Source organism: Monodelphis domestica, chromosome 2, assembly GCF_027887165.1.
Source record: "Monodelphis domestica isolate mMonDom1 chromosome 2, mMonDom1.pri, whole genome shotgun sequence".
Lineage (NCBI taxonomy): Eukaryota > Metazoa > Chordata > Mammalia > Didelphimorphia > Didelphidae > Monodelphis > Monodelphis domestica.
This window is the reverse complement of record NC_077228.1, coordinates 256,696,599-256,722,481: the sequence shown is the minus strand read 5'-3', so window position 1 is coordinate 256,722,481 and position 25,883 is coordinate 256,696,599. Positions and strand designations below refer to the sequence as shown.

At 35.4% G+C, this 25,883-nt stretch overlaps 1 protein-coding gene across 2 annotated transcripts in view; it reads right to left on the bottom strand.

Annotated features, from left to right (window-relative positions):
• USP43 (ubiquitin specific peptidase 43) overlaps positions 1-25,883 on the bottom strand; it is a 162,082-nt gene that overhangs the window by 30,837 nt on the left and 105,362 nt on the right. For both annotated transcript variants that reach the window (XM_056817514.1, XM_056817515.1), the window contains exons 7-8: positions 19,310-19,460; positions 11,281-11,392 (exon numbers count right to left, since the gene is read on the bottom strand). In XM_056817514.1, coding sequence (XP_056673492.1) covers positions 11,281-11,392; positions 19,310-19,460 — 263 coding nt within the window. The remainder of the gene's footprint in view (positions 1-11,280; positions 11,393-19,309; positions 19,461-25,883) is intronic.

Genomic DNA, 25,883 nt, shown 5'->3' with positions numbered 1-25,883 from the left:
CAAAGTTTTTTGAGCTCTAAATCTAAAATATAGAAATAGCCTAGACCAGGCAACCTCCTAAGAACTTGGACATTTTTATATACAACAGCTAATTTGCAAACCTGTTCAAGGTGAAGTGTATTCCATCACTTCTATATGTCTTTGGCCTATAAGAGAGATATTTTACTCAGTTTACAGATTGATGTTTTATACACTGAGTTAGACTGGACGACATCCTTTGAAGTGTTGGAGCAATTGTTTATTGTATTTTGTTGTTGTACAGTCAATCCAGTCATGTCTGACTTTTTGGTCAACTAACTCTGTCAACTCCTTCATTTGTCTTTTGAAAAGAATTTGTGTTATCCTTTTATTAAGCTATCACTATTTTTTTTAGATTCTTATTTTATTTATTTTGGAAAATTGTCAATTTTATGGGTTCAGCTCTTCTAGCAATATGTAAAATTTCTGGTCACTGCATAAGACTATAACAATTAGAGCCACAAAGGAATGTTTATGTTGTGGTTGCATCCTAGCTGACTCTTTGTGACCCTGGTGCATTATAGTATATCAGACCCTTCTATGCTTCACTATCTTGAAAAGTCTGTTCATGTTCATTGTTCCCATGACACCCTCTATCCATCTTAACCTCTGCCTTTTCCTTTTGCCTTCGATCTTTCCCAACATCAGGGTCTTTTCCAATGAATTCTATCTTATCATTATGTGGCTAACATTTTTAAGTTTAAGCATCAGAAGTTGACCTTCCAGTGAATTAATGTTGTCTAAAAACTCAGTTTTAGAAGTCCTTTCTACTTTCCACCCCTTTACCACTGTCATGTGGAAGCAAAAGGGAATTGCACAGTAGTGAGGGACATCTTATACTTTTCATGGGTTGCCATATCCAAAAAACTTATTACTTAGTGGCCACTTTATTAATGATTAACTTTTCTAATTTTTCCCATTATAGTCCTGAGACACAGGCTTAGGCTATTTCTAGGACTATACTTGTAACCTTTTGAGCATGGTAGAACTTCTCATAGATGATACTCTACTGATATAGCTTTTAAAAAACCCAGGGGTCACTTCTAATCATCATAAGGATACACAAGAGTAGAGCTTTTCCAAGGAGAGCAAGGAGACCTGAATATATTGAGACAAAGCTGTGAATATAAGTGCCAAATAATGTCAAATAAACATATATACTTGTAATCAAAACAATACCTATAGAAACACTTTAAGAATTTATACATTGTTTTACATAAATGATCTGGTTGATCTCTGAACTGTGCATTTAAAAATACTAAAATTTGATTTATTTACAATCACAGATCTTTACTAAAGCAAGTGGATAACTAGAAAAACATGGATATAGAGGTCCCTTTGTTGGCTCTGGACTCTAATTGCATTGCCCATATATGGAACCAGTCCCAGTCCTAGGGTGCAGTTACAGGGTGAGGAAGAGCATCAGCATATAGCAGCACTTGCAGCCAACCACAGGGGAGTAGAAGACTTTGGCCACAGTTCCAAGGGGTAAAAGAGTGGCTTGGGGTTGTTCAAAGACTACAGCACAAGCCAGGAGAGTATTAAACACAACTCTCCTTACATCATACCACATTGGAAGAATTGAAAGCATATAGATCCCTGGTGCTAGTTCTAAAGGCAGCCATACAAAAAACCTAAAGTTTGGAATAGTGCTCCCTTCACCACAGTTAGAGAACCCAACTTTTAACAGTTTTTTAAACTAAAAGAAAAGAAAAAAGCAGGGAAACAAGCCAAAAACAAAAGGAAAAAATTCAACATAGAAAGTTATTTTGGTGAATGGATAGACTCAAACTCAGAAGACAACAAAGTCAATATTGCTGTATCCAAATGTTCCAAGAAAAATACTAATTGCCCTCAAGCTAAAAAAAAAATTAATGGAAGACTTTAAAAAGAATTTTTTAAACATCAATAAGAGAGGTAGAAAAAAAATTGGAAAAAGAAATGAAAATGAATCAGGAAAATCATTTCAAAAGAATAAATAGCTTGGTAAAGGAGGCACAAAAAATACTAAAGTAATTAATACCTTAAAAAACAGAATAAGCCAATTGGTAAAAGAGGCACAAAAAATCCAAATAAGAGAAGGACTTCTTAAAAAGAAGAACTGACCAAATGGAAAAAGATACAAAAATGCACTGAAGAGATAAACTTTCTGAAAGACCAAAGTGACCCTAGAGAAAAACGGGTATGAAAATTCACTGAGGAAAAGAATTCTTTACAAAGTAGAATTGGCCAAATGGAAAAGGAAGTACAAAAGTGCATAAAAAAAATCATGCCTTAAAAATAAGGATTCCACAAGTGAAAGCTAATGAATCTGAAAGACATCAAGAAACGAGTAAGAAAAGTAAAAAAATAAAAATAAGAAAACACAAAACACAAAAAATGTGAAATATCTCATGGGAAAAACAACTAACCTGGAAATAAATCCAGAAGAGATAATTTAAGAATTACTGGACCACTTGAAACCCATATTCAAAAAAGGAGCTTAGACATCATCTTTCAAGAAATCATCAAGGAAAATTGCCCTGGTGTTCTAGAAACAAGAGAACAAAATAGAAATGTAATAAATCCACCCATCACCTTTTGAAAGCAATCCCAAAAGGATAACTTCCAGGAATATTATAGTGAAATTCCTTAGATCCAGGAGAAAATGTTGAAAGCAGTCAAAAAGAAACAATTCAACTAGAGTAGAGCCACATTCAGGATAACATAAGACTTAGCAGTTTCTACATTAAAGGAATGGAGGACATGGAATATGATGTTCCAAAGGGTAAAGGAGCTAGGACTTTGACCAAGAATCACTTATCCAGCAAAAGTGAGCATAATCCTTCGGGGAGAAAAATGGGTTTTCAATGAAATAGAGGACTTTCAAATATTCCTGATGAAAAGAGAGAGCAAATAGAAAATATGACTCTCAAAAATTGAGAGTCAATAGAACCATTTTAAAAGGTAAACAGGAAAGAGAAATCAAAAAGCATTGAATAATGCAAAACTGTGTATGTCCCTACATGGGGAGATGATTCTTGAAATGCCAAGAATTTTTTTAATAATTAGGACAGTTAGGAGTATACATAGACAATAGACAAAGGGTAAGGGTGTGAATTGAATATGATGGGGTGACATAAAAAAAAATTAAATTAAGGCATGAGAAAAGGAAATGCATTGGGAAAAGGGGGAAGGGAAAAACAGAATGGGGCAAATTATTGCATATAAAAGAGGCATGAAAAGAGCATTCACAGTATAGGGGAAGATGGGGGAGATGGGGAGAGGAGCATGTGAACCTTACTCTCATCAGAATTGGCTCAATGAGGGAGGAACATACACAATCAATTGGATATAGAAATCTATATTTCTAAGGGTAACTTCAGGAAAGATGAAGGGGAAGGGGATAAGAGAAGGGGGTGGGGCTGATAGAAAAGAAGGCAAATTGGGGGAAGTGGGAGTGAGAACTAAATAGGAGGGCGGGGGCAGCTGGGTGGCTCAGTGGATTGAGAGCCAGGCCTAGAGACAGAAGTTCCTAGGTTCAAATCTGGCCTCAGACACTTCCTAGCTGTGTGACCCTGGGCAAGCCACTTAACCCCCATTGCCTAGCCCTTACCACTCTTCAGCCTTAGAACCTATATAGTGTATTGATTTTAAGATGGAAGGTAAGGGTTTAATCAAAAGAAGTAGTAAACAGGGGTAAATAAGATAGAAGGTAATACACAGTAGTAATCATAATGGTGAAAAAAACAATTTTAGAAGCCTTTCTAATTCTCATTTCTCAAATACATAGAGAACTGAGGTTATAGGTTGAAAACAGGCAGTTCCCAGACAAAGTTCTCTATAGGTACACACAAAAAAATGCTTGAAATCACTATTATTTAGAGAAATGCAAATTAAAGCAACACCGAGGTGCCACCCCACACCTATCAGATTAGCTTTATGACAGAAAAATAAAATGACAAAACTTGGAGGGGGTAAAGCTGGGACACATGTGCATTGTTGAGAGAGTTGTGAATTGATTAAATCATTCAGGAGAGCAATTTGGATCTATGCTCAAAGGGCTATGAAATAATATATATACTTTGTTTGATCCAGGAATACCATTACTAGGTTTACATCCCAAAGAAATAAAAAAGCAAAATGGGGAAGGTCCTATATGTATAAAAACATTTAAAGTCTCTCTTTTTAGGGAGGAAGAGTTTTGAAAGTGAAAGGATACACATCAATTGGGGAATGGCTGAATAAAGTTATCATATATGATTATAATGGAATACTATTGTGCTGTAAGAAATGCCGAGGAGGAGCTCAGAAAAACCTGGAAAGACACAAACTGAATCAGACTGAAATAAGCAGAACCAGAAAAACATCGTATGGTGACTGGAATACTTTACAGTGAACAACTGTGAATGATAGCTATTCTCAGCAATACAATGATCTAAAACTATTTCAAGGGATTCATGATAAAATATGCCATCTAATTTCAAAGAAAAAAGAACTGAGTCTGAATCCCAATCAAAGCAAACTTTTTTCATTTTCTTAATTTTTTTAAAATTTGAGTTTACTTCCACAAAAAGATTAATATAGGGAAATGACATGATTGCACATGTAAAATCTATAATATTGCTTACCATCTAAGGGGTGATGGCGGGTTTGGTGGAAAGGAGAGAAAGAATTCAAAACTCAATATTCCTTGAAAAGTTTTGGAAACTTTTTACATGTAATTAGAAGAAAAAATTAAATTAAAAAAATAGAAATAACCCATATTTCCCTAAAAATTTATCCTAGGAAAATTCAGTTAGATACAGAAGAGGGAGAGGGCATCCCAGTGAGATTATGGTATCTGCCAAGGGACACAGTTAAGGCATGTTTGAAGGAACTATGAATAGAACAAGTGGATAAATAAGTCGGCTTAAAGATTATATATAAATGGAAGGTTTGCATAGGAAACATATATGAGATAATCTAAAAAAGTGGGTTAGGCCTATTTTGTAGAAAGAGATTGATTGTCAAGCTACAATCTCAATCTAGCTAGATAACAAGTTCTTTCAGTAATTCTGGAATGGCAGAAAGGCCAAATAAGGACATTGTTATCATTAGCTATTGGTCTAAGTGGAATGAAAGAGAGAACATTAATAGTCACAAGAAAACTTTATAAGTACTTTTGACAAATTTGGACAGAAATAAGGGCACAGATAAATGCTGGGAGAATGTAATTCCAAATAAGGAGATACAGAATGAGTACCTTTTCCTCTGGGGAAAAACCTCAGCATAAAACAGTGATAAATAGCAACTGATGGTCAGTGAGAGATACCCAATATATTAATGCTAACTGTATATTATGGAAAGACTATTTGATAGTCCACATGACATATCCATGAATGGGGGTGGTTGGGAAGAGATCAAGGATTCATCAGGTAGAATGAGGAAAATAAAACTTTAGAATTGGGTGAGCCCCTACATGTGATTTAGTCTAACCTTTATCTGTAGGGAAATTTCTTATATAAAAGATCAAAAAAATTTTTAATTGTTTTATAAAATAGGATCAAATTGCAGGATAATTGGAAAGTCTCAAGAATTGCATTCAGGAGCTCAGTAATGTTCAGAAAGATCAGAGCAGAGTAGTTGCTAGGTGAGAGATCTAGGGAGTAACAAAAAACTCAACTGTGTTACCTAATTAGAAGGAGCTAAGTTTTGATCCAAAACTTAAGGAAAGACCCAGACAACAGCAAACAAAAACAGAAATAAAAACACAATGTTTCATAATTCAAGGATGGAGGCAAAATGTTGAAAAACAAGCAAGAGAGGTCAGAAAATTAAGAGCAATGCCCCGGAAAGAACCTAAGTAAAAAGTAATTTGTATCTAGCCAGTGTAAGTAACAAACTGTACCTAAGGTTACATCAAACTATTAAAATCTGATAGTTCCACAATCTATAGTTTGCCATTTACCATCACAAAGTAGTTCTGACCCTTTATTTATGTTGAAGAGATCCTTTGATGGAAGACATAAGAGAAATACAATAGAAAGATTAATTTATTTCTTGCACTCCAATTCCCCAAACAAGGGGGAACTCTTCTGCTTGAGTTTTATTACTTAAGCTTATCTTGACACCTTCTGAGAAGTATAGCACTGACTGTATACAATCACAGAAGATAAACCCAACGTGAAAATCTTCACTGGTTGCTAATTCGTTCCCATTTGTCCAACTTAAAATATATTTGATATCCATAAATAGTATTCAAAATTTGGTCAAAATTAGTCATTTTCAAAAGCTGTAATTGAATGAAGACAAAAGCAAAACACTAAGCATTCTGATCAAAACAGTCAATTAAATATATTCCTTCCTGGGTACTATGTGCTACTTCAAAACTAAAAGAAAAAAATTATGAACTTATCCAAACTTTTAAAATACCAAATTAGAAAAAAATAAATGTAAATGCAAATAGCAACTTCTTTAAGCCAAAAGTTGCATGATAAAAAATTAGAAAAGAAAATGATAGAAGATAACCATCAACTCAGAATAAAAACTTACTGAAGAAAATTATTTCCCTACATAAGGAAATATGGAGCGGCAGAGTCAACGTGCCAAAATAGTGGCACAGAAAGCTCAAACCTCTCTGAGAATCCTTTCTAAACAACCTTAAAAAAATCACACTTTAAAGAGAATACTGGAGTGTTAGAACCAATAAGGGGACAGAATGAGGCAATTTTTCTGCTGATAACAACTTGGAAAGTAGTTAGAGATAATTTGTTTCACTGAGGTGAGTGGGGAGTCCAGGCTATATAGCAAAGCAGCTCCAAGGAACACCAGTGCAAGCCAACAGCAAGACCCTAAGACACTGAGACCCTGCTTAAGCCAACCCCAGAGCACTCTCATGCCCACCTCTTGAAGTTCCAAGCTCTAGCCTGGAAGAGCTCAGACAAAACTGAAACAATTGAACAACAACAAAATATATATTCAATGTAAAAGTCATCTCCATCTGAGAAGAATACTGCACCTGCAATTTTTCATTATATCTGTATACCTAGGACTTATTTTAATTTATATACCATATCATTAGCTATATTCCAATTCAAACCAGATGCTGACAAGGTATTTGACATTCTTCTATTTTCTCTGCACTGGCCAATTAGAAGGCAGAGTGCATATTCCTAACGTATACAGTATAGTTCTTATGTTCCAAAAACTACTAAATCTGGTTTACAGAGGCTTTTCAAGGATCGAGTCAGTCAAATTTATTGGCACTTCAGTGATTTCCAGCACTCTAATAGCCTTAATTAGTCTATTTTAAATGGCATCATGCTGTTAGATAATAGCCCCATTTAATTGAGGGCTGCAATGGCAGAATCAAGAGAGTGTTTTCATATGATACCCCACATCAACAACAGCAATTGTTTCCAGAGCTGAAACTTCTGGCCCCATTCAATGAGTCAAAATCCAATTTGGCCCTGTAGATAAAATATCAGTCTGCAAACTGGGTAAAGGATCCCTCTCTCATAAAAATGTTAAGAGGCCAAAGACACAGAGGTAAAAAAAATATACTTTACATTGATCAGGTTTTCAAATTAGCTGCTAATTATTAAAAGTCATATGAACAGAACAGGATGAGATTTGGGGGGACAGCTCCAAAAAAGCTAATCTAGTTCAACTGAGGCCAGAAGCCTTACCCCCATGATCCATTTGTCTAATATCTGCTGCCACATTTAGAAGCAGTAGATTCATTCTCTTCATTCTATAGGGGGAGACATAAGAGTTTCAGTACTAGTTCTTTGAAGAAGGGAGTCATCTCTTAGCATTTTTCTTGAACATTTTTTTTTCCTGTGGGCCAGTACTGTTCAAAGTATTTATTGTGTCTACTTTCTGCCAAGGTGATAATTTCAACCTCTCCACAATTTTCAATACTGTGCTCATGTTGACAATTATGGTATCCTTGGCAAAGGTTGTTATGAGAAACCTCACAGGGATTCTGAAGTAGTTATGCATTTTTTTTTCTGACATGTATATCTCTTGATTTTGAACATGAGATTGGATGGGAAGTATCCTCTTTTTGGCTATTAATTAACAAAGATTCGCATTTTGCCTCCATTAAAATGTAATCCTGCCCATTTGGCAACCTCACTCACTTTGTCCACTATTTTGCCATAGAAATCCAAGGCATTAGCCACTATGGCTAAGTCATTTGTATACTTATACATTAGTTTTTCATCATCAGGGTATTAATTAGAACTTCCAAAGTTAAATAAAAAATTATGACACTGAGAGGATAACCCCTCCTTATTCCTTATTTGTCAATGGCTGGTGAAAAGCCATCCTTTGAAAGAAGAAAAGTCTTATTGCCCTGGTGGAACCTTTGTATAATACTAATGGCCTGATGATGCTAGCCAGTCCATTACAGCACCAACCAGATTATATTATGTGGTACTATGCCAAATACATCAGTCATATCAAGTCAGGCCACCCCATGTGTTTTCTTTTTGTATTTGGCATCTTTTAAGATAGACTGCAGCAAAAAAATTATGTTCATTGCAGTCATCAACAGGCATGAAGCTCTTCTGGTTCTTGCTGATATATCCATTCCTACAACTCTAATTGCCAAGATTTTTTTATAAAACAGAGGCATAAATCTTAGTCATGGAATTACTCAAGGCTATAGACCTCCAGGTGTAAGGCAGGTTCTTGTTGCCTTTATTGTGAATTAAAATGGTATTAGATTGTTGCCAGTCCTTCAGGACATAATTATATTTTGTATCATATGAAAAATGATTGCTAAACTGTCTCTCTGGGTTGACCCTCTTCCAACTTCAATATTTAATGCCATTTGGTCTGGAGCCTGTGTTGTTTCAGCCTTTCAAGCTGTCTCCTATTTCAATAGGAATGTATGGGTCCAAGAATGGATTTTCTGTATTAGTGGGGATATCATGGCTTAGCATTAGATCATGCAAAACTAAACAAAGCAGAACTGACTACAAATACTTTAAAAATATTAATATAAAATTGGTTTTTATATCTAAGATACTGGTGAGGGCTTCATGGATTCTTTCTCTAAAAGCATGAGGGTGATTAGTCCTACACTATATAGTCTTTGCAACTAGGCTGCTTCTTCCACAGGATTTAATACTTATGGCCTGAAATTTGTAAAAAAAGAAAAAAGCATTGGTTCTGTACTCTCTTAAAATCTCATAAAATATTTTGAAAGTCTAGTTCATTTCTATAATTCTTAAAATTTTTAATCTACTCTTTGTGAAAATCAGACAGATGCAGATTGATAGAGTGGTTGGATAGTTCTCTATTATTTAAAATATTGTCATTAGTTTCCCATTTCAGTATTTCTAGTGGTAGTTTTATCACCAATATCATTGCCTTCCTATTTCTTGAGAGACTTGTCCTGAGTGGCAACTTCCTTTACAATTATCAACAGGTTCATATCTGTATAATCACTAAGAAATAGCTTCTCTAGAGGATGTACATTCTCATGGATATGAGCTTCATTAGCTTCTAACTGTTGACTTTTCATTACTGTCTATGGATCCTTCTAAATAGACATGGAGGAAGGCAGAATTTGTCTTTTAAACTCAAAGGTGGGTACATGAGACATTTTCACAGGATGCAGACTTTCAGTGGGTGCTGGCATTGTTGGTATTACTGACTTCTCCGGTAGTCTTAGATTGGACAGTGGTATGAACCTTTGTTAGTGCTTCCTATATTCTTTGAATGATGTAGAATGTTACCTGCACACAGTATAGCTAAAGGCAAACTTTCATCCATGGTATTTTCTTTGGTGTTTTGATAAATCTCCACATCTCATGGTATAGCATCTAATGTTTGACCTTTAAAGTTTACAATCAACAGAAAGTCTATTAAGTGGTTTATAGACTGGCATCTTCTTCATTGGATGCCACTGGTTAGTGACCAATTTCAAGTTAAAAGTCTAATTTTAACAATGTTAACATTTTAGTTTTAAAATACTAAAACCAATCCTTAATAACTCTAGCTTAAATCTAATGATGATGATGATGATGATGATGATAGACCCAATCCTAATTTATACTTATTTCTCATGTATCTTGATATAGCACATATCCTTATAGCTTTTAGTATCTCTAATCTCTTTATCACCTTCCCTATCACTAGCTCTTAATGTATCCCAAAAACTTTCTTTTTTGGTAAAAACACAACTATACCTATTCTTAACTTTAGTCTATCCCTGATTCCCTATCCTTATTTCTCTCCCTATTAATGCTAATCTAATTTTATATACATATTTTATGTATATCGGACATTAAATGTGAAATTTGATCAAAATAAATAATGAAAACCACCGACAAAGACTAAATATAAATCAGTCTAATCAAAGAGTAAGTATTTTTCTTTTCATTTAACAAATAAGAAAATGTGGCCTGAGAGGTTAAGTGATTTTCCTCTCCTCTCCCTCTCTCTCTCTCTCTCTCTCTCTCTCTCTCTCTCTCTCTCTCTCTCTCTCTCTCTCTCTCTCTCTCTCCTCTCTCTCTCTCTCTCTCTCTCTCTCTCTCTCTCTCTCTCTCTCTCTCTCTCTCTCTCTCTCTCTCTCTCTCTCTCTCTCTCTCTCTCTCTCTCTCTCTCTCTCTCTTTCTTTCTCCCTCTCCCCCCCCCCAGAGAATTCTTTATTGTCTATCCTGAGTTAAAACTAACTTAAATACCTCACTAAATTGTGAAGACAGGATTAACTCTCCTTTGTCTGCTTTTTTGATTGAATCATTCCCTCACTAAATTGTGAAGACAGGATTAACTCTCCTTTGTCTGGTTTTTTGATTGAATCATTCACCAGAAGGTGAATGTTACACATAGGTAGGAAGTGTCTGAGGCTAGATTTAAATACAGAACCTTCATCTCTAGGTCTGGCTCTCTATCCACTGAGCCATCTAGCTACCCTTAATTTTAAAATTAAATTAATATTTATTAAACTAAAATTTAATAAACTATAATTTAATATCTTACTCTTTTAGAATATTTATTTATATGAAAGGTTATAACAATGGTGCTATGCTAATTTGGCATAATAGTAAAAATCTATCCTTTATTGATATTTAATGCTTTAATGTAAATTGGGAAAGTTTGAAATCCAGCTCTTAATAAGATATACTTTCTAATATCATAAAGGGTAAATGCTCCCACCCTTACATGAAATTATAAGATCATTTTCTAAAATAGTAGATATTATGTTGAAAAAAATATAAGCATTTCAATTTGCAAATTATTGTGTTATGTCCATCTGTTTTCTGTGTTCAGAAATCCCATACCCACCTGCAAAGACACCTCTTTTTTCATTAGACACTGAATTGTACTGAAGACCTGTTGTTGGAACTGGTCCCAGGATATGGCTCTGTCTTCCCTCATTAGTAAAGGTGGACCAAATCTGTAGTAAGACACAGAGAAGAGTTTCTTTCAATAACAGATAAGCCAGTCAAATGTAGGAAAGTTCTAATTAATTAAGTGGCCTATGGATTTGTTTCTTTCAAGCTCTTGTCAACGAACATTGTGTTTCACATTGCAGGTATGACCAATAAATACATTTTGAATAACTGTGCAGATGCTATCTACCTGTTTTTAGTCAAGTAACTTTGAGCTTGTATAGGACCTTAAGGACCATTAAGTACAATTTGTACCATTTTATCACCCATAAATTATCATCCAATCCTATGATAAGACCTCTAATGATAAGGAATTCACTACTATCCAAAGCAGGCCATTCCTGTTTTGGTCAGTTATTATTATAAGGAACTTTTTTATTTTTCCTTTATATCAGGTCTAAAACTATCTCTCTGTAATGTCCATTCATTGTCCCTAGGTCTTCCCCCTGGGCTCAAGCATAATGTGTCTAGTCCCACTTTCATGCCAGTCCAATATTACCCAACACCAAATACATGAAGACAACTATATTTCTGCCCTATCCCATCAGATTTGGCCTCTACTACTCCTATATTTTGTTGTCTGAAAGAAAGGGCCATGGGGTAAGACACAGGACCCACATGTTACCCAAGTCCTCTTTTTATTATTTTACCTACCCTGAGAGAAGGAAGAACAGAAATAGATAATCATTCAAGTTAAGTTCCAGATAGGTGATTCTGGCAGTGGAAGGAAGAGTTGAAAAAGTGGTGTTTGTGAATATTAGTTACCATGGTGTCCAAATAGAAGAAGGAATACATTTCTTCAAATTTAAGTTTATTTATTTAATTAATTTAGAATATTTTTCCATTGTTACATAAATCATGTTCTTTCCCTTCCCTCCTCCCACCCTAGCAATTCCACATTATTAGTATTTGCACTAGGGTGATCATTTAGAGTCTATGTCCCCAATAAAATACGCATCGAACCATGTGATCAAGCAGTTTTTTTGTTTCTATATTTCTACTCCCACAGTTCTTTCTCTGGATGTGGAAACTGTTCTTTCTCTTAAGTCCCTCAGAATTTTCCTGGATCATTGCATTGCTGCTAGGGGTCCATTACACTCAATTGTGCCACAGTGTATCTGTCTCTGTGTATAGTGTCCTCCTGGTTCTACTCCTTTTGCTCTGCATCAATTCTTGGAGGTCCTTCCAGTTCACATGGAATTCCTCCAGTTTATTATTCCTTTTAGCACAATAGTATTCCATCACCAACAGATACCACAATTTGTTCAGCCATTCCCCAATTGATGGTCATTCCCTCATTCTCCAATTTTTTGCCACCACAAAGAGTGTGGCTATAAATATTTTGGTACAAGTCTTTTTCCTTATTATTTCTTTGGGATATAAACCCAGCAGTGGTATGGATGGATCAAAGTGCAGGCAGTCTTTTAATGCCCTTTGGACATAGTTCCAAATTGCCTTCCAGAATGGTTGGATCAATTCACAACTCCACCAGCACTGCATGAGCATCCCAATTTTGCCACACCCCCTCCAACATTTATTACTTTCCTTTGCTGTCATATTAGCCAATCTGCTAGGTGTGAGGTAGTATCTCAGAGTTGTTTTGAATTGCATTGGAGAAGGAATATTCTTGAAGTAAGTCATGATGTGAATAGGGTGCTATCCACAGCTAAGGAAAGGGGTAATTATCCTAGCATTTTGAGAGTTTGAGGAAATAATTCTAGAAGAATTGAAAATTGTTACAGATATTAAGAAGAACACTTCAATCACTTTTAAGTTTGCTAAAGGTGTCAATCACTAAGTTAGCTCTGGTCAAGACACTGGAAAAATGCTGACCAAAAAAAGAATCCCATTTCACAAATATCTTGAGCATCAAATATTTTACAGAAATTATGAATTAAATGTTTAAAACTAGTGTCTGGACCATAAAATGAAAGCTTAAATAGAATAGCACTTCATGGTGACATGTCATCCAAAACACACCCTTTTTGGATTATAGATCATTATAAGCATAAAATAAGAAACACAAAATGTAGTTAAAGGACCTTTGCCTATCTCTTCTCCTCAATGATATTGATCCTTCTTTGTTTAGGCAGTTTCCAGGAACACATGTGGAAGAGTATATCCAGTCAAGGAACCGTATTTGTTATGAACTCATTGTAAAAAAGTGTAAGTAGGATATTGGTTTGTTAAAACGGTAGGGTATCCTGAGTATCCTATTAAGATTAACCAAAAATTTATGACTTAGAAAATCCTGAACTTCTTCATAATTTGGTTTCTGTTGAGAGCATTGCAGTCATAACTGTGACCACCCTTTGTTATCTGAATGTTAGAGATCATTAGGAACATTGACCTCTATATTTTTCAGTATCGAAAATCTCAAATGTAGGGGTCTAGGCAGTCTGGTTAATATCACCTTCATCTGTCATCTGTTTCACACAAATCATGATTACTGTCCATGTCACTGATCATAAATTGTGGAACATTTCACACCAATTCTGTTACACTCACATTCTTCCCAAACCATTTAAAACAACTGCAAACAATAAATTATAAGAGAGTGACTATGGCAGGTGGTTCAAGCCTCTGAAAGCTAATAAGCACAGTAATTGATGGTTTCTAACCTTGCAATTCAGAGTTATTTTTTGATGCTACACTAAGCCTGGACTGGTATTAATGGATTTCATTTTTAGAACACATGATGTTTAGGGCATGACTTTAATTTACCATACTAGAGCAAACTAAAGTTTGTTTTTTTGGTAAACCTTGTAAATCATATGTTAATCAAGAGTTTTTCTTTTCTAAATTAATCTCTCTAGAGGGGGAAGGAAATGATTTCTGACCAAAGCACCTGCATCTTATATACTGGGATCAAAAAATGTTGGTAGTAACTATATCTTTAATATTTAGATTTCAACTAGAAGCTTTATACATTTCAATGTCTCATTTCTCATGCCTGTAAATCAGAAATAAATTTTTCTCCCCCCCCCTTCATCTAACTTGAAGAAGCAAACAATGATTCATTTTAAGCCAATGGACAGAATAATTGATTTCCTTCTCTTGCAACTTAGTGGCAAATTATTTTATTCACCTTAACTTTGGTTTCCCCTTCTAAAATATGTTAAATGTGGCAAGAAAGCCAGTTTTGAGGCAGTAACACCTACCTAGGTTCAAGTATGCCATTTATACATACTAATTATAAACTTGTTTATTTGAGTATATTATTTGGGGTTTGGGTTTTATAAGATTATTACAAAAATGAATAATATGGAAGTATGTTTTATAGCCCAGTAGAATTGCTTATCAACTCTGAGAGGGGGGAGAAAAGAGGAGAGGGAGACAATATGAATCATATAACTTTGGAAAATTTATGTGTAAATTTGTTATTGGGGGGGGGAATTAATGTGAATTGCAAAACAACAACAACAACAACAACAAACCAAAAAACCACATATTAATTGTATGACTAAAATCAAAATAAGTATTTTCTTCAATAGCTCCAGGAAGTTCACAAAGACTAAAAGACCATTGATGTAGGGAATTTCCTACACTGAAGAAACCTAAGATCCAGACAAAAAGAAGGGAGGGAAAATATTAATATCTGACCCATCTCAGATGACTACTAATAGGATCAGATGACATAATATAAATGAAAACTTTTTTAGAGCAACAAATGAATGAAAAATATTATTTAGAAGCAGTGTATTAGAGTGGAATGAGCACAAAATCGGGAGTCCAGAAAATCTGAATTCAGGTTCTAGTTCAAACATTAGTAAAGTGACTGGGTAAATTAATGAACTTTTCAACTTCAGTTTCTTCACCTAGAAAAAGTTTATCTGAGGGAGTTGGATGAAATGACAGAATTTGAAAGCTGGAAGAAGTCAGTCACCATATAGTCCAATTCATAAGTAAAAAGAAGCTTCCTATAGTATGAGATAAATTAATGTCAAATTACTTGCATTATTTATTACTAAAATATATGTGGGAAATCAAACCCCTTAAATAGTACATGCCTCAAGACTAGGTTGGAGTTTAATAGCTCCCTGACATTAAATCTCTTAACTTGCTAGAAAAGGGCTCATTTGCCCTCCTATAAATACTCCTCTAGCTTTTTAATATCCTTCTTAAACCATGGTACTCAGAATTCAATCAGCCAAAATATATTTACTAATCAACTTCTATATGCCAGGCACTGTATTAAATTGTCCTGAAGAAACAAAGATAAGACAGTTTCTGCTCTCAAGGAGCTCCCAATCTGTGTGGGAGATATGGCATGCAAACTGTATTGTATTGTACACCTGTGACAATAAAGGGAAGATATTAAAAATATATTTTTATATCACTGATCTTAAAACAATGCAATTATATTGTTACATAAATACAAGAAGTCATCTGAATGATATATTTTGCTACTTTGTATTTCTATATTTTTATGACTTAAAAAAGAATACCTATTCAGTGAAACTTTAATCTAGAAATTTTAAAAAATCTAACATTCCCATCATTTGATTATTTAAAAATAATGCAGAAAGGGGTGGGGGAGGTGAGGGAAAGAATATGATTCTTGTAACCAAGGAATAATGTTCTAAATTGATTAATTAAATAAAATTTTCGAAAAAAATAATAATGCGGAAAGGGTGTGTTTTAACTGACTTTCATTTGACTGAAATATATGAAAACTAAATCAATAATAAAGAACGGTTCTGAAGTCCTACAAGATATTTTCTATAGAGAAGTTGTATAAGATTTTAATACTTCTAAGAAGCATCTTCCATGTCCATTTGTGATTCAAGCATAATTTTTTATTTTCAGTTATTTTCTTTAGTTTGCAAAAGGTACCCAGATACTGTGCTATATTTTTTTATTTGCTGATGGCTTGAACTCTCTGTAATTCTTTGTTCTTAGCTTATTCATTACTAATGCTTAATGCTATTACTAGATGCTGTTTACTCTCTTCATGGCATCAACTATTTTACTCCACAGTGCGCTCTCTCTCTCTCTCTCTCTCTCTCTCTCTCTCTCTCTCTCTCTGTTATTTTATAGGACTGTTTCTACATTTTCAACATTTCAAATGAATTATCCCTTTAATTTTTTTTTTTGTCAACCGTTTTTTGGAAGGCTATACTCCACCTGACAGTACAAGAATTATGTTTCTTTTATTACAATTTTTTATGACATTTGGATTTACAAAACCTGAAAATCTTGCAGGCAATGAGGCTAAACATCATGTGATATTTTGGGTTTACTTAGCTGAAACAGAAATAACATTTGAATATGCACATCTTGATACTAAGGTACTCTTACTGTCTTTCCTAGATATATTGAGAGAAATGCTATGCTTGACAATGTAGCCCACATTCTTTTTTTGTGGTTGCTATATACATCACATTGTTGACTCATACTTAGCTTGTAGTCCAGTAAAATTCTTAGGTTTCTTTAACTGCTATCAATGTCATTTCTATTTTGCTCTTACAAAATGGATATTTTTGCAATCAATTTCAAGACTTTATATTTATCATCCTATTAGATTTTTCAGTCTGATGCAGAATCTTTAGATTATCAAGACCTTTTTTATTCTATCATCCTTTGTTTTAGCACCTACCTTCACCCTCCCCAGCATATTTCATCAAGTATATGTATATCTGTCTCTTGTCAGACAAATCCCATTTTTTCTCTTCATTGAAATTATTTCCCTTTGGATCTTCAGAACGTTTTTCCATCCTTCTTGGACCTCATGATTTCCATTGGGCATTTTACTCCCTTAGATCCTATCTATATTTTACCACTCTACCCTTTCATCATTGATCTCAATGTCTGCCAAAATCCATAAATGAACTAAAAGATATAGTTCCTCCTAATACAAGAAACAAAGCAATCATATCTAAGATTACTGATAGACTGCATCAATAACAAATATTAATTATAAGAATTATTCCTTTGTCTGTATAGACTGAAAAATAGCCTAGAATTACAGAATTTGAAAGTTGGAAAGAATCATCTAGTTCAATCCAAACATGAAAGGAACCCCCCCACTATAACATACCTAACAAGTGTTGAGCCTCTTTCTGAATACTTTTTTTTTTTAATATTTATCTTCTGTTTTAGAATTGATACTAAGTATTGTTTGCAACTGTGGTTAAATGACTTAAATCATACATGGCTAGGAAGTGTCTGAGGTCACATTTGACCCTGGAACCTTAAATCTCCAAGCCTGGCATTCTATCCACTAGCCACATAGCTGTCCCTGCCTGAATACTTCTAAGAAAAGGGATTCTACCATCTTTCAAGGCAGCCCAATCTTCTTTTGAACAGCTCTAATTTTTAGGATGGATACTCTGACACTAAGATTAAAGTATGCTTTTCCATCTTCTACCTTTTGCTCTTGGTTCTCTTTTCTAGGACCAAACATAAAAAGTTTTTAATCCTTCCTCTATATATATAGCTCTTGAAATACTTGAAGATAGCTATCATATTCTTTAAGACTTCTCCAGGCTAAACATCCCTAGTTCTGTCAACTTATTTTTATCAATGTCCTCTGTAATCGGTGGGTTAAAAAAGGGTTCAAGAGTTCTGTGTGGAATGTTGGTTCGCAGGATCTCTTGCTGTCAGCTTATCCTGTTAAAATCCCTTACTACACCTCAAACTATTGCACCAAGAATTTAGACACAATACTTCAGAGGAGATTTAATGAAGGCAGAAGATAATGAGGTTATCACCTCCCTATTCCTAGAACCTGTGCCCCTTTCAACTAAATTCTTTGTAATCACCCAAATCTGGAAACAAAGTAGATACCCAAGCAATGAGGGTTGGCTAAACAAGTTATGGTATGTGAAGGTAATGCAATATTACTGTGCTATAAGAAATGACAAAAATGATGAATAAAGAGAAAAATGGGGAATCTTATATGAAATGATGTGAAGTAGAGGAAGCAGAACCACTAAAACAATACATAACAATATAAATGGAAACAAATGGAAATAAAATGATTGGGCTTGGCCACAAAGAAGAGTAATGAGAAGGCACCACACTCAGTCTTATCTGTGGGGATGAGGGATTCTGGGTGTGGAACACCACATATGTCAAACTTCTTGAAGTTGCTGAACACATTTGCTGAATTATTTTTCCTCTTTTAAAATTCTTTGTTTTAAGGTATGGTTGTTGGGGGAAGGGAGTAGAGGAAAAATTTAATGTAAACCACAAAAGATGCAAAAAGAAAAGAGGTCAATTTAAACATTTCCCCTAGAAATCCAGTGATCCTTTTGTGTATACCACACTCTCACTCCACCTAGATATCGTTTTTCATTAGGCACCTTTCAAAGCCTCTGATGTGGGTCATCAACAAGTATACTTGTTTTTGTTGGGAGATCCACAGAGTGAATTGTAAGATGACTTTGATGGGAAAATCACTTAGCATATATAGAATTCAATTCCTTAGGTAATCTCCAAGAACCAAAATTCTTAGTTTCCAGCACGTTTTGGACTAGATCCTAATTGGCCCTATCAATCAAAGTCAAGAAGCACATGATGAACATTTCAAATGTATTTACCTACAAGAACATTAGTAGAGTTTTTCTGTTATACATTTGGTGGCAATAACTTGGCAGATAACTTAAAATAAAATTGTTAAATAGAACAAGGTTTTTGATAGCCTTTTAAAAATAGCCCCTTTAAAAGACTAGGAATCTATAGATTTACCAAAGAACATAGATCCCCTCTTTTGGGTAGCTTACACTGGATGCGCCTAGATGGCATTTTTCCACCTTGCTATCTGCATAATAAATAGCAGGCTGTAACAATAATTATTTATATAGAACTTCACCTCATGGTATTCTAGTCCTTGCTAAAATAGCCCAAAAAGTCTAAAAATCTCTAAAACTGTTAAGCTGACTAAAAAAATGAAAATAAAGGAACAAATTATATCATACCTTTTAGCCTTGTGTCCTGACCCCACCAAGTTACAGAGTAGAATTAGCACTTTGCTCCCACTTCCAGATGTCAAAGATTCAGTTGATAAAGTAGATGTCTGTGGAAGGCTCTGGCCTTTGTGTTTGTTGAACTGAATTTTGGAGGGACAATCTGAAAGAATGTATATAAGAGAATTAAGCTTCTATGTTTATATGAATTGTTCTACTGGGTTTAACTTCACAGTCCCTACATTCCATCTCAAATAGCGGGAAGGGAGGTAAAAAGCCAAGAAAGAGAGATCATGGATCTGATACTCATGAACTACATAATTATGGACAAGTCACAACTTCTGGCATTTTGGGTTTCTCATTGATATTTGTATTACCTACCCTTGCAAGGTAATGAAAGAAAAACACATTTTAAAACTGAAAGCACTCTATAAATGTGAGCTATTATTATTATTATTAGCAAAGTGGGGAAGGAATACATATTAATTTTTCTCCTTGATCTTTTGCCCAGTTTAATTGAATATATATGTACATATTCCTTCCTCACTTTGCTAATAATAACTCACATTTATACATTTATAGCATTTACTATGTGCCAAACATTGTGATAACTGCTTTGCAAACATTTCATTGTATCCAACTTGCAAATGACATTTTATGATTGCTTGTCATTACATGAACTTCAGAAAGTTAGGAGGTCTTCTTTAATAAATTTTTGTAAAACAGAAGCACTATTAGCAGCAGCATTGTTTCTGGCTTTTGTCAAATAAAGTAAGAATTAGTTTCAAAAACTATGATTAGCTATGAATAAACAAAGTGCCTCTGATTGTCACAGAATTTATATCCGTTTTTAGTTAATGGGATAGTAGTAGTCTCTCGGTGACCAAGGATGACGATTGTCTTTGTGCGTTTTCATCTATGATAGATGAGTGTGCACAAAGACACTTGTGCATGAAGGAGATTTAAGTGAAAAAGTCAATGCACAGAGGCAGTCCCACTCTCTCGGCATTGGGAGTCTGGGTCCATTGGCACGAAAAATCATTACGCCTGGAGACTTCCTCAGCTGCATTGGATGGCCGTGTTGTCTTTTGTGCTCCAACACGCCCTAAGCACTCCACAGTGCTTTGCTGCATCGCCCTCTCAGCCGTTGAACCTTCTTATTGGTTTCTTCCGTCTGTTCGGCCAAAGCAGTCTTCACATGCTGGGTGAGCAAGGCCTTAGTTCACCAGGGGTCTATGACCCGATGGCTACTCTCACAAGGTTTAGCCGGCCTGTCGAAGCCATTGCCCGAGGTGGGGCCACTGCGGCATGCTAGCATAGGAGCCACAAGTGAGAGCTGGGTGTCAGGTGGGGGTCAGAGGTTGGAGAGCTGCCCTAAGAGGGCACGACAAGCCCTCCATACCAGAGATACTACTCCTCCCTGAGCACCCCATACACCCCTAATGGGATAATATGCATATATATATATATATACAACCCACGATTGTTTAAAATGGCAAACACTGGGATTAGTAACCATACTCACAATATTGACCAGGTACAAGGTTATCCAAACCTAGTTCTTAGGCAGAGTAGAAGGAAGCAATTGCATAATTGAAAATCTCTTACCCTTGTAAGAATTAAATAATATTTCTACCCAGATATATATTTTATAAAGTTTATAAGGAAGGGTAGACAATCATTCCTAAGGAACCTGACCGCGTGATCCCCAGCCTGCCAGTCTCCTTCCTTCTTCCCCCTCACCTGCCTGCTCTGTTCTCTTCTTGGTTATCCCCCAATTCTCTCTTGATTCTCCCCAATTCTCCCTTGATTCTCCCCAATTCTCTCTCAATTCTCCCCCAATTCTCCCAAAGCCTTGACCTTTATGGATACACAGCACCTTGACTGACACAAAACTTGGCACAACTGTGGTATGTCAGGAATGTTTGATAGATAGGTAAAGCTCCACAGAAGGGGGAGAGGATAAAACGTCCTTGACAAACCCTAAAAAAAGAACTATATTACCTGGGAGTCCATGAACTTCCTGTCATTATGTACTTCCTGTAGACAGGGGATATTCGGCAGGGACACAGAGGGTCCCATCTCTTTACTTCCTATCCTGAGCTTGGTGATGGTAAGGCAGGCATTTGAACTGGCTGATCAGCCATTGTCACGTGGTCTTTATTTTGTAACCTTTTTATTCCTTGATTTCTAATGATCATTAATAAATCTCCTAAAATATAATTTTTTATTGAGACTAATTTTAATTTTTACACAATGCAAATGAACACTCATCCATAACTCTTTCAAACATATCTATAAAAAGCACCAGGCCAAATCCTAATGGAAAAAACAGAAAAAGTCATAGTGAATCCTTTGTCTAGTCCAGGATGGCATTGGAAGACACCCAAAGGTATGTAGACACAGAAGCCAGAGTTGAGGCATGCAGCAAAGCACAGAGAATTCCAGTGTGCCCAGCATATCAGCAAACTGGTCCCAACTGGCCCAACTAGTAACTTTGTAACCCGTTACACAGCCCTGGATCATAAATAATGGGCAAAGTCAGAATAGAACATGCACTCAGTTGGGTATTATCAAATAGGGAGGCCCTATATGATATACTGTATATAGTGGTCCCTCACCTATCACAGGAGTTACGTTCCAGAGACCCCTGTGATAGGTGAAAATCCATGAAGTACAGTCACTGAGCCAATCAGCACCCAGGACACAGAACACAGTGCTGTGGTTGGTCACCTTTAATTCCATCAACCAATACTATGCCATGTACAATCTCACTTTGGCAAACTTGCACAAGTGGTAGTGGCATACTGCATTTCCATTGTGTACAGTATGGTATTCATCCACAAAATCCTGTGATATAGCAAAAACCCCATGATACAGAATTATATATATATATATATATATATATATATATATATATATATATATATATATATAGTTTTTATTTATTTTTTATTTTTTATTTGGTCATTTCCAAACATTATTCATTGGAAACAAAGATCATTTTCTTTTCTTCCCTCCCCTCCCTCCCACCACCTCTCCCATAGCCCACGCGCAATTCCACTGGGTATCACATGTGTTCTTGATTCAAACCCATTTCCATGTTGTTGGTATTTGCATTAGAGTGTTCATTTAGAGTTTCTCCTCAGTCATATCCCCACCACCCCTGTAGTCAAGCAGTTGCTTTTCATTGGTATTTTTACTCCCACAGTTTATCTTCTTCTTGTGGATAGTGTTTTTTAGATCCCTGCAGATTGTTCAGGGACACTGTATTGCCACTAATGGAGAAGTCCATTACCTTCGATTGTACCACAATGTATCAGTCTCTGTGTATAATGTTTTCCTGGTTCTGCTCCTTTTGCTCTGCATCACTTCCTGGAGGTTGTTCCAGTCTCCATGGAATTCCTTCACTTTATTATTCCTTTTAGCACAATAGTATTCCATCACCAACATATACCACAATTTGTTCAGCCATTCCCCAATTGAAGGGCATCCCCTCATTTTCCATATATATAGTTTTTAAAAACCTGAGATACAGGGAAGCCGCAATAAGTGAACTGTGATATAGCAAGGGACAACTATAGTAATAAATGGTAAAGTTCAGAAGCCAGTGGCATCAGTGGTGTGGTTCAGATCCCTGAGCTCTGAATACAGTCTCATTTCCAGCATCTAGTCCAGCCTGAAGAGGGATACCAAGGCAGGAAACTCACACCAAGTAGGAATCTATAATCTGTCACGTTGAACCAGCAGAGCTTTCGGCCAGTTAACGTAAGTCTAGCAGCATGCTGATGTAGCTTAGACCCAAACACAGGTCAGGAACTTGCAGGGCTGAAAGTTTAAAGAGTCTCTAGGTTACCCCTGAGAGTAGAATAACACAGTATTCAATACCCCAAGAAAGCAGTACAGGAAAAGTACAGACCTTTCCTCCAATATTGTGGCAAAGCCCTAATATCAAGTCCAAAGTAAAAAAGGAGCATGGAAAAATGGGCAAACAAGAACAGAACCAAACCAAGGACTGGTGGGAGGGATTCAAGATACAAGCACATATAAAGAGAATTGACAAGTAAATATCCACAAGTAAATACAGACTGGGCATGAATTCAATTAAAATTTCTGGAAGAAATAAAGCAACAGTTACAAAAAAGAATTTTTAAATATTTTCATAAAGGGAATAAGGATTGGAAAGGGAATTAATGGGCTGGCATAAAAGGCACAAAATCTTGCTTAAGCAACAAAGTCTGAAAATTAAAATGAAACAAATAGAAGCCAATGACTTCATGAGACAATGAAAAATGTTAAAGGCAAATTACCAGACTGAAAATATGGGGGAACATGTAAGATATCTCATAGCAAATACAATTAACCTGGGGAGAAGTTCAAGGAGAAAAAAATTAAAGAATCATTAGACTACCTGAATATCATGATGAGAGACAGAGACAGAGAGACAGAGACAGAGACAGAGAGAGAAAACAACCTATTTCAAGAAATTTTAAAACTATTCAGATCTCTTAGAACCAGTAAGGTAGAAAGAGAAAAAAAAAATCCCATCACTACCTTTTAAAAGAAAACCCAAAATGAAAACTCCCAAGAACATCATAGCCAAAATCCAGAGCTTCTAGGCCAAAGGAAAAATACTGCAAACATTCAGAAAGGAAGAATTCAAATACCAAGAGCCAGTCAGAAATCACACACAATTTAGCAGCCACCATTATATAGCAGTGTAGAACATTGTCTTAAGACAATGGATAAAGGTTTATAGCCAAGAATAATTTACCCAGCAAAACTGTATAGTGTTACAAGTGGGGGAAATGGACCTTTAATAAAAGAAAACTAAGTATTCCTGATGAAAAAACCCAGAACTATAGAGAAACTATGAAGTTCAAACACAGGAGTGAAGAAAAGTCTAAAAATGTAAACATTAATGAACAAAAATGAAGAACTAACAAGGATATACATTGTGTCTTCTGAACCCTCTCATCAAGATTCATTGAGGGAATCTAATTAGAAAAGGACTGGGAGTGGTCCTGTTTTGTTTGGATGATTTTAAGAGAATAGGGAAAGAAGACTATATTAGGAGGAGAGGGGAAGATTAGCAAAAATTATCTCACATAATCATTATAAAAAAAGGAAGAAGTAGGGGTAGGAGAGGAAACGGATACTTGATCCTCATTCTCATTTAAAGTGATCCAAAACGGGAAGAATACATATAGGAAAATAGGAGGGAAAAGGAAGATACTAAACAAACTTTAAATTTACAGAAATATTTATGGCTCTTTTTAGGGTATCAAAGATGGGAATCTGAAGGGGTGTCTACAAACTGGGGAAGAGATGAAAAAGGTATAGCATATAAATATTATGGAATACTGTGCTGCTGAATTCTTATCAACATAATGACCAACCATGATTTCAGAGAACTAATGATGAAACATGTTATCCACTACCTGAAAGAGGAGTCAGAATACAGAATGAGATAAATGATTTTTGAATCTGACAAATAAGGAAAAAATTTTTGAGTGACTAAACATATTTGTGATGGGTTTGGTTTTTTTTTGTTGTTCTCAACTGGAGGAGGGGAAGATAAAAGGGCAGATTTTGTCTAATTAAAGGAAATAAAATAATTTTAGAAAAATTAAAAACACATAAATTCAGTCCCTATTCTATTAAGGCATTGCCTTTTCAAAGTTAAAAACAAAAAACCTGGCAAAACTCCAATTTACCTCAATATAAAGCCGTGCCTTATATCTGGACTACTTATAAATACCATCTTTCCATTAATCCTAAAAGAATGAATAATGAACGAATAAGCATTTATTATGTACTTACTGTGAATGAATCTTATATGTCCCAGAACTTAGCTGGAGTTATAAATAGAAAATAAGGATCTTTTTTCTTAAGGAGTTTGCAAACTGAGGGAAACAAATATAAGAGTTCAACTATAAGGCAGATGGAAAAGTTTGGAAGTCCTAAGAGAAGAACAATACGATATAGATGGTTAAGGCTAGATGTATCCTTAAGGCACATCAGCAGGTCAGTTGGGAAGGCTCAAAGTTTAGAATACAGTGGAAAAACAGATGATAAGTCCTAGAGATACTTCATCTTACTGGTAAATCCCTGTTCATTAAATCAATGCCTTCCACAAAGGCATGGGAGTGGGGGGTAGGGGGAGAGAGGGAAGGAGAGATTCCAACTCCAAAAGGAGGAATTGAGCCCAACAGTCCAAGCAGAATAGGGATTCTAGATTCTGGGCTTCTTCCCACAGAAGTATGGAAAAGCTCAATGTCTAATCACTGGAAGGAGGAAAGCCTGACAAAATTATTAAATGAATCCTTTTCAGACTATAATACCACAAAAAATTACACTAAACAAATGGTTGGAGAAAAAAGGCAAAAATTGGAAACTAAATAGTTGAAGAATGAGAGGGTCAAAGAAGAAATCATAGGAAAAAAATCACAAGGAGACAACATAAAATCACGAGAAGACAAAAAAATTGGGGGGAATGCAACTAACAGCACTTAAAGGACAATTTCTGTCTTTAAATGCTTAGATCAATAAAACTGAAAAAAACAGATCAATTAATTGAGTATAC